The sequence below is a fragment of the Poecilia reticulata genome, linkage group LG16 (genome assembly GCF_000633615.1).
Source record: "Poecilia reticulata strain Guanapo linkage group LG16, Guppy_female_1.0+MT, whole genome shotgun sequence".
NCBI lineage: Eukaryota > Metazoa > Chordata > Actinopteri > Cyprinodontiformes > Poeciliidae > Poecilia > Poecilia reticulata.
In genome coordinates, this window is record NC_024346.1 from 31,689,119 (window position 1) to 31,699,473 (window position 10,355).

The 10,355-nt window shown below is 38.3% G+C and overlaps 1 protein-coding gene across 2 annotated transcripts in view; it reads right to left on the bottom strand.

Annotated features, from left to right (window-relative positions):
• Positions 1 to 10,355, bottom strand: part of plxnb2b (plexin b2b) — a 160,126-nt gene that overhangs the window by 21,837 nt on the left and 127,934 nt on the right. For both annotated transcript variants that reach the window (XM_008432784.2, XM_008432785.2), the window contains exons 17-22: positions 9,577 to 9,713; positions 9,079 to 9,261; positions 6,882 to 6,975; positions 3,968 to 4,165; positions 2,745 to 2,924; positions 191 to 327 (exon numbers count right to left, since the gene is read on the bottom strand). In XM_008432784.2, the coding sequence (XP_008431006.1) occupies positions 191 to 327; positions 2,745 to 2,924; positions 3,968 to 4,165; positions 6,882 to 6,975; positions 9,079 to 9,261; positions 9,577 to 9,713 (929 nt within the window). The remainder of the gene's footprint in view (positions 1 to 190; positions 328 to 2,744; positions 2,925 to 3,967; positions 4,166 to 6,881; positions 6,976 to 9,078; positions 9,262 to 9,576; positions 9,714 to 10,355) is intronic.

Consider the following 10,355-nt stretch of genomic DNA (forward strand, 5'->3'; position numbering starts at 1 on the left):
TTGCATCAAAAGTACAAGTGTGAATTTTGCATTGCATTTGTGAATTGTTCTGTGCACGTGTGAACATTGACACTGTTTTAGCTCCGTACTATACAGCAAAAGTTTTTTAAAATTCTGATTTATAATTAAATCGGCAATAGTATGAATCCCAGCTACTGCATTTTACCACATGGGAGTGAGCCTAATTCACCTGTAGCAGTAGACTGAAATGATGATGATGAGCAGCATGGGCACAATAACTGCAGGGATGATTATGTAGAGAGACAAATCGTTCTTCTTCTCATACTGCACCGATCCGATTACCCACTCTCCCTTTCCAAACTTGATCTGTGGATAAACACAGTGGAAAACTCTTACAATGTATAGAATAGAGCACGTTTTACCCAGAAACAATCAGTGGCAGAGAGCGTGCAAAGTAGCACACAAGTATACAAATGTGAATCTGTTCCTGTTTCGGTTGAAATCCATTTTAGTGGCGAGAAAATGAACAAGGTCGGCTTCATACCAGCAGAAAGCCAGTGTGTCCTACATACTGACCTTCAACAAAATGTTTTTAACTAAATATATCACGTAAATTAATACATTTTATTTTAATAACTGAAGGTGACTCTTCCAAAACCTAATTGCAATTACACAAAACTGCTGTGACCAATCCGTGAAAAGCCTGTGTTATAAACTGGGAAGAAACAATTATTGCTTTCGTTGATTACAATGAAGAAACAAAAAATATTGCTAAAATAAAAATCCCTACTTTAAACCCCAAAAACGGCCAGTACGCCTGGGATTGTTAAAGTGACTTTCTTTACTGTTGGTACAATAAGTTCATCAACAAATATCAATATATTAGGACAGATGATTRAACATAAATATATTGGTGGTTCTAATGCAAATGGCCTATTCAATGATGTATGTTTTACTTTCAGAGAAGTAGGGGGTGCTTATGATTGTAAACAGTGACAAATATATTTCCATAAGAACACTTTATTGTAGTTTTTAATTGCTAAAAGTGCCACAAAACATGAGAATATTTTAAGTCCACATTGCCCATTCTTTGTACAATCAGCAGCATTTGTACAAAGCGTATGCAAAACTGCTGCTGTGAAGCGGCCACCGTTTCCTTTTAAAGCAGACAAATGTTTACACGTAAAATTGTTCGGCATAACATTATGATCCATTTGCTGCCAAAACAGCAGCACTACAAACTGCACAGTTTATCTTCTGACACCTTCTTATCAGAACAAAACTAATACTCACTCTTGTCCATCTTTCTCTTTATGGCATAGCTGTGAGAATAAAATGTTCACTCGCAGCCCAACACGTCCCGCTCGGTAACCGGTACCACTATGAACAAGGCATCATCGGTGCAGCTTCGCCTGTCAGTGATCATAATGTTATGCCTGATCCCAGTGTGCTCTCCTTTCTTTACTGCGCGCATCTTGTACTATTGATAGTCCAGTCATGTTCCTTAACTATGCAGCACAAAACAGCCGCAGAAATGAAACAATAGCTCACTTTTAGGTACTACCCATGGGAGAGATTACTCTATTCATCACAATTGTGGGTTGGATATAATTAAATGTAATTATAGGGGCCTGTAGCTACAGAGAAATTCTTCAGCTGGAGAAAAGGGGAAAAAAAGAAAAAGTCTCAAGATGTATAGAGGACATGCCTACAGAACCAGAGCCAATACTCATAATGAATAGCTGTTCTCCTCTACACCTCTGCATGAGGGTCTGGAGTTTTTGCAAAGAACATTTAATCAAGTAATAATGTTTCTTAGTGCAGATTTGAGGGATGTGTACTTTTTGATTTTCTTCTCATTTACACTTCCACTCCACTGCCAAGGAGGACGTTCCCCGCTTTAAAGTTTGCAGCTGCAAAGACAAAGACTAAGAATGCACAGAGAGCCTGAGTCAAGTTCATACAGGAAATATCTTCATACAATGTGGACAAAGAGTGTACATTTATTTGTTTAAATGCACGTTGCTTTCAGTTTGCTTTCAACGTCTGGTGTTGAATTTGTACACAACAAAATGGCAAAATGGCCCGCTTTAAACTTCTCCACAGCGTTATCCCTGACCTGTCCGCTTCATGATGCTGTTTGTTCTGTAATGTTTTCTTAAACAACCTCTGAGGTCGTCACAGAGCAGCCGTGTTTCTACTGAGATTACAGCACATACAGTTCAACTCCATTCAATTATTAGTAGTCATCAGGCAACGTCTAAAGGTAACTGGTTGCACTCAGAGAAAAGGGAGTTGAATACTTTTGCACGCCCCATGTTTCAGTTTATTTGTGAAAAATGTTAGAATCATCTGTGATTTTCTTTCTACTTCACAATCGTATAACCACTTTGTGTTGGTCTTTCATGCAAAAAATGTATGTTTGTGGTTGTAATGTGAAAAAACATGGAAAAAGTGAAGTGGTATGAATAATTTTGCAAGCCACTCTATGCTTATTATGTAGTAATTATACTGTAAGTATAATCACACCAAACAGTTGAGGGCATTTTCACTTATTAGACCTCCAAACAAGATTTTGGATATGTATATTCATTCACTCAAATAATTTAAGTCCAAAAAAATAAGCATTTCAGACCATATTTAACTGTCAAACAAACAATTTGAATTTGTCCTGTTTATTTACTTTAATATTTTTTTGCAGATTAAAACATTGGACAGTATAGTTTTACATCATGCTGGACGTTTCCTCCATGCTTCCGCTTTTGGTCTTGATCCGTTCTTACCATCAGGTCCAGCAGCTCGGGGCGGGTGTCTCTGCGCTGCCGTCTGGAGCGGGCCCGGGGCTTACTGGAAGGTGGGTCCAGGAACAGCTTGTCGTCCTGAAGCGTGTTGACTTGACACTGGACGTCCCCCACAAACGCTTGGGCTTCCTTGGCGGTCATCGCCCTGGAGAACCCTCGACCCTGCAAGAGACGAGCAACAGAAACGTTCACCGTGTTGAGACCAAACAGGACGGGAGAGAAAAGAAATAATAACTACCAATATTAGATAAAGGATGTAAAGAGCAGAGCAAGCATTATTCTAGGCTTTTTAATTAGAAATGGGTGAAAAGAGCAAAACTCTTAACAGTCCCGTTCTGTTTAAGGGTTGAAAAGTAATTAGAAGTCATTTAAATTCTTAAGATTATAGTTGCAGCAGGGATAATTACAAGCAGTTGCTCACTTAAGAAAATCAACCTTACATTTCTGTCAAATTAAATCACTGAGGAATCAACAAGTCAAACTTATTATAATTTTAATACAAGGGAGGTTTATGTAAACTGCAACAAAATAACCGAAAAGCTCTCGTTTATTCTGATCTTAGCTCAAAACATTTACTCAAAGACTGTTGGCTTTATCATAATTTTTTGGAGTAAGAAAATGTAAACTGAACAATCTGCATAATCAATATAACAATGACAATTCATATCTTTTTCCTGTTTTAAACTTCCTAGTTAAGAGTTTAAAATAAAACATTTATATGAGGAAGATATGAGGAAATATTTAACTCTTTTAATTATGAGGAAAAAATCTGAAGAAATGAGCATTTGTGTATATTTAAATAACAACTAGAATCTCGTTTTTAATCTAAACCACATAAAACCTTCATTTTTATTTAAATATTGTAATCCCAAACTGTATACCACAAATGAGCCAAAGCCTTTTTTTCCCTAAGCTCTTCTCTTACATTTCTATAAGGTCTGCGAACTGCAACACTAATTTGCATTCATCATTTCCAACCAACAACTTAAAGATAACAAGTGCTCCGTTATTTGCATAACTTTTATACGCAACAGAGCCGAGCAGGATATGAGCTGCTAAGTAACGTTAATGTCTCAGAAATGCAACTCAGCAATTCCCCCCCCACATTTTCATTTTAACTCTCATGTCAGATAACAAAGCAATTTCTCTTAATTGTTTCGAGCAAACGAAACAGTTTGAAGGGAGTCGATGCAGCGAGCGCTCACCTTGACGATGATGATGCTGGTCTCGGTGATGACCTTCTTCGTCACGTTCTCGAAGACGGGGTTGGCGTAGTATTTGAAGGACTTGAGCTCTTTCACCCAGTTGTCCAGCTGGATGTAGGTTCTGAAGTCCTGGCTCTGAGAGCCGCTCACCGTCGGAGAGCGGAACTGGATGACCGTGTCGTTCTTCTCGTGGGCGACCTGAGTTGTTTCAGCATGACAGTTTGTGAAAAAAAAAAAAAAGAAAAGACATGAACAAAATGAATGAAGAAGACACGAATGAAAACACACCAGTACAAGCACAGAAAGCTATCGACTGGGATTAGAGATTCAAAAAGCAAATAGTAGGTGTTGAAAGGCCTTTGTTTTATTGTTATTGGGATTTTTTTTTTTTTTTGCAGTTTTTTGTACAATAAAGAGGATAAAATTATGCACGTCTTTGAAATCATCATTCAGACTCCAATCTGGCACAGAGAGCAGCATCTGCCTCTGATGAGTCACAAATCACAGTCACTCCTCCAAACGGCATTTCAGCGCTTTATTAAACTTCTTTTAGTTAGCTTTTTTTAATACTCTGTCACTCACTGATTGTTTTGATAACGGAGTGAAAAAACCCCAGCAATCTCCGTCACAGTTTACCTTTACAAGAGACGGCAGGTGTGCCGTAATTCACATAAATTCAAACTAACTGTGAGCTTAAATTCTTCTTCTTATTCTCATTTGTATGACTTAAAAGTTGTTTGCCTTACAGCTTTAATTTGTCTACTTAATTTCCTAAAAACAAGTAAATTTGCAGCCTTTTTTTAAACTCATACTTTTGCATTTATTTTGAAAAAAACAGAGCATCTCACTCATTTACAAACTGAGAGGAGCCTGGTTTAAAATACTGAGAGTTCAGTTCAGCAAATGTTGGCTGTAGTGTAATCCAATATAATAACCTGAACAAAATACGTTGTTCCTGATCCCTTTTAAAACAGAAGCACGTTTTGATTAAGAAAATAACTGGAAAGAAAAAAAAAAGTAGTAGAAAAGCTGCTTAGCTAAAATAGCCTCAAATACTTTCAAAGGGAAGCCAAACTAGACAGACATGCAAGAATATTTAAATCTATCTTTATAGGTTACATGAGGGCCACAGAAGAACAAACCAAGGATTCAAACTGAAGATGCTAAAGTTGACCGATAAGCACATTTCCTTGTCTAAAGAGAAATGTAGCAACATTTTGTGGCCTGATGACAGAGAGGTTGTTCTTGTTGGAGATTTTTAGGGGCTGCAGAAAGTTTGTTAGACAGCAGGGGCAACAACAGCCATGAGGCAAAACCAAGAAATGCAGAGAAATCCTAAAGCACTTCTCTTAAACAACTAAATGCTAGTTCACTAGTTTACAGGGAAGATAAATCTTCCAAGCATATTTCAGTTAGTTTGTAAAGAAAAATGCAGACAATATTTTGTAAGTGCAATTCTGGAGATGGGGAAAATGTAATGCAGTTTTAAAGATTTGATTTAGAAAACAGAAATAAAGGCTTTCACATGAAATTCAAGCTTTACTTATATTTTTTGGTAACCCTTTATTTGACGGGGTGTGCATAAGTCTGACATCTTCATGAATGTTTATGTCTGTTGTCATGACGTGTTATTCTGTAAACAATAAYACTTTTAATGCAAAGTTGTACTAAAAGTTGCATTAAAAGTCCAATAAAATTGTCAACTTTGCATTATTCGGTGAATAACTGCAATTTTAATGCAAAGTGGATGCTTTTAACGGACGTTTAATACACGTTTCAATGAAACTTTGCATTAAAAGTGTCATTATTTACCGAGTGACACTGTTMGGTTCATGACGGGTGTTTTGTCAGTCTTATGCACACGCTTTCAAATGAAGTGTTACCCATTTTTATTTTACCACACTGCTATTATTATAAACAGGACTATATGCAATGTTTACATTTTACCAATAAATAAATTAAACGATTTTACATGTTATAGTCTAGCTAAATCTAGCCTATGGTTATCTGGGAATATACAACAGTACAATACCGCCCTCATATTTCAACATGGTAATATAAACATTTTCAATAAGGCTTCTTACAGCCGACCACAAAAGCCATTCTACTCTCTGTTATATTAAGGAAATTGGCATTAAAGTATGACTGCTTATGATAACTGATATGCAGACTACAGAGGGCTGCGTTTCAAAATGAAAAGTACAGTGTCTTTCAAAAAAACAGAAAACCACTTGATGGCTAACCACCAACCTGACCTACATATAAACATTGGTTTACCACGTGCCAGCAGCAATAATGTGTGTGCATATTTGGGCTTAGTTGGATGGAGTTGAACCAAGAGGAGTTTATCAAACAGAGCAGCTTAAGCCTTTGAGATAACACTCTACATTCCGTTCTAGGCTGTGCCGGCCAGAAGTATTTTTCCAATCTCTGCCCAGAACCTTGGCCCAAGAACAAAGTGGTAAAGTTTAGCACCGTTGTGAAACTTTAAATCTGCTATTACATGGAGGTCTTTAAATAAAATGAACTGAATCTGTCCAGAAAAACGCTGCCCAGGACACTGATTGGTAAATAGCAGCAAAACCTTCTGGCTCGGATCAACCTAATGAAGCCGGTCAAGGATTAGTTACTTTATGGTGAGATTGAGACAATTTGTCTTTTACCTTGAGCTTAACAGGGTTTATAGATTTAAAGAGTGTTCCTAATTGGTGGGAGAAAAAAAAAGAAGGGATGGAAATCTGAAGGTAATTAACAACAGCAAAGCTAATTTTGAATTAATCGTCAACGAAGGAGCAGAGCAGAGCAGAGCAGAACAGAGCAGCGCTGCCAACGACAAGTGACTGGGAAAAGACAAACACTCGATGACAGATCGGATCAAAGAAGAGAAACGGTGATGATGAAATGTAGCAGAGACCTCGACAGATGATGAGTTGTCTCCCTGGACCCTCATCACAGCGGTCTGGATGAGATCAAAACCGGAGCCTGTGACCACAATGTTCCTCCCACCACTAAAAACACAAATCAAACAGAAATTAGGCATGTGAATTCCCAAACACACAGAGTTCAGATTAAACTTAAAGAAAACGAGCGACTTGTAAGAAAACAGGCGTTTTAAAAAGAAACTAAAGCAATTTTACAGTGAATTGTTTCAATACAAAATGAAGAAAAAACAGATAATGGAGAAAAAAAAAACACCAACTGGTTAAGAAATTATCAAACGCTTTATTACACGGTACATTTTTAAGTCTTTCTTATTCCATTTTAAACTCTACTTGGAGTTCAAAAGGTGCAATCAGTCCGAGTCCTGTTCGCTCATTTTTGTCCTCACTTCTAACGGTCTTTGTGACATTTTTCTACACCGCTTCCATTGCAGATATTTAGACATCAGCAGCTCTGGCAGGATGATGACTGTTAGGGCCAGAAAATTGCATCTCCTGAAGCCTTCAAAACAAGACAACACTTTACAGAGAGGCTGTCAGCCGTTGCAGAAAAGCGCTGGGAGCGAAGTGCCAACATATCGATTTTGCTTATAAGATAATGTAGATGATATTCACCATCTGAGAAAAGCAGCCATTTGTTAAAGTACATGTATTTATTCATAAAAATGTGCTTTGCCAACCAGCACATATACACAGATGTACTTTACAAGCTAAGTGAGCACAAACGTTGTTATCGTTTGTGGTCATCTTCAGGATTCGTCACCTGGGGATCGCAATGCCGTTAAGAAGCAGTTTATCTTCTGCAAAACGGCAAAGTGCTAGCAAAAAAAAAAAGAAAAAAAAAAGGTGCGTTTACCTCTTAGACAAACAAAATCAATTGTGAAATGTATAACTTAAAACCCGTTCGAGAACAATTTGCTTCCATACAGAAATACGAGCAGCCTGAGGTGCCTATGCCTTTCGACGAAAGCGATGTCAGGGGTGATGTCTGTAATAGCCTGTTTATAGTTACAAGGTGCTCAAGGCTTTCTCCGACAGGTACAGAGCGCTGAATGCAACTTGTGTGTGTTTTGCCGGTCTGAGTATAGCAGTGTGTCCTTTAATTATCTAAAATGTTAGTACGTGTTGTCCTGGGTCTATTCCTTCAGCTCGAAGACAAGCCCTCGGCTGGAAATGTAGAAGTCTGACTCTTGTGATTTCTTTTTTTCACCCCCTCATACGACTGTCAGGGTTATGCTCCAGATCGATGTTTGATTTCAGATGTTTCTATGGGAGGTGCAACTGTTGCAGCAAGCTGTAGTCTTTTTAAAACATAATCTATAGCAAGTTTATGCGTTTTTCATGCCTTTTCCTCAAATTCTGTAAAGCAAAAGGTTTTGGATCAAAATACATTGCATTTGGACTTTTTACCCCGAATTTACAACTTCAATGTACATGAAAGACTTTTAGAAAAATGGGTGGAGCTTTTTTTTATTTTTTATTAAAAATAAAAAAGCAAAGCAATGTGTTCTTGCCCTATTTCACACATTTTCTGCTACTTAGATGATACTTAGATGAAACACGTTTTTTTCTCATTTTAATGTAAATTAAAAACATTTGAAAATTGAAAACTTGGAACAACTATTAGTGATATTTGGCCCACAGCAGAGCAGATGCCATAGATTTAAAGGACTTCAATACAATACAAAGTTTATGGTAAAAACACTGCAACTTGCTCCTGAGTCCATACAAGCCCCTTAAAAACATATTTTAGAAATCTCTCCAGTAGAAGACAAGGTTTCCCCCAGAAAACTTGCTAAGCCTGGTGGTTGGGGGCTCCAGTCATTCATCCAGCAGCCCGTCATGTTTCTGAGTTAAAAAATGTTTAAAGTTGACAGGAAGTTTGAAAATATATCACTTGATAATTATGTGTAATTGAAAGACTTGGACATTAATACCTGAACATCAACTATAAAGCCTTAAAAAAATAGAAACATTTTAAAAAAGACTTAAAAAAAAAAAGCAATGCTAAGCCTGGTGGGGTGGCCCACCAGGCTTATGGAGATKAATAGACCACTATCATGATCAACAACCAAAACGGCTAAATATGCAAATCCTAACAATCCTAACATGTCAAACAGAACCAGATCATATCACACTGTGACCAAAGGTGGATGCTTTAGTTAAACTGACCAGACAAAGCTTCCTCTGGGCTGATGGTCCGACACCATTGGGTTTTCCACATACTGGAAGGCACCTTGGACAGACGTTATGGTCTTCTTTCCGTACTGAATTGTGACGGGGAGCTTCTCCAGAGGCAACTTCTCCTGTTGATATTCACCTGTCTTGCAGACGATAGCTTCCCCGAATTCCTTCCTGCCAAGACAAGGACAAAGCTCAGTGCAGGCGAGAAGGGTGGGCGGGCTACAAAAGGTCGCTGTGCAGTTCAAGCAAACATGGCAGCAACCCGACAGTCCTGGTTCAAATGCTTCTCTCGGTTATTTTTAAATATTAAGTTTGAAGGAACTTTGGCAGCCACAAGAGTGAAACAGTGGGGAAAATACATTTCTACAGCTAAGTTCAATTAAAGTTTTACATTTTGTGCAAAAACAGGCTTTACGTCTGGATAGCAGCTGGCTATTTYATCAGAGAGATTAATGGCATCAATACAAATCTGAATGCAATCCTTACACAGCACAGTTCACGTCTCCAACTTTAACCAGGACATCCTCCTTGCTGCTGGTGTTCAGAAACTGCCCAGTTATTGTAATGTTCGTGCCCCCTGCTTTAGGCCCTCTAGCAGGGTGCACACCTTCTGGCACTGGGTCCTAGCAAAGGGGGGGGGGAAAAAAAGCAGTCAGGTTGTTTGTCACCAAGTACTGCTTGAATAAGTACACATATCTATCTTGCAAGGATTCAAACACACAAGCGTCAACCCCCAGGCTCATACAACCAGAGGAGCTACACACACAGAGATAACAGTGCTGCGCCGTAAACATGCACGCTTTCTCTTGGGCTCCTTGAACAACCCACACTCGCTCTATCAGAAGCATTCTGCCACAAACCCATACAAACTCCACATCTGCCTCAAAATGCCGCGTAAACAGTTAGGCAGAAGCAATTCCCTTATGGGGGGAAAAGGCGGCGATATGAAAGGCCAGTTAAAAAAAGATGAGCTGTGATCTTATAACGCATTAAAAAAGTGACTACTGAAGTTAAACTGCTGTTTAGCATTTGAATAATGAAAATTAAACTCTACTCCTATTTGCAGCATTTTAACAAAGAAATGCGTATCTAGAAATGAGAATTTATGACCTAGTTTAAGTTTTATGGAGAGTGTAGTGGCTTGCAAAAGTTTTCATATGGCTTTTTCTTATTTATCAAATTCCAATCATAAAAATTATTTGCTTTTTGGGACAAACCAACACACACACACGCACGCACGCACACACACACACACACACACACAC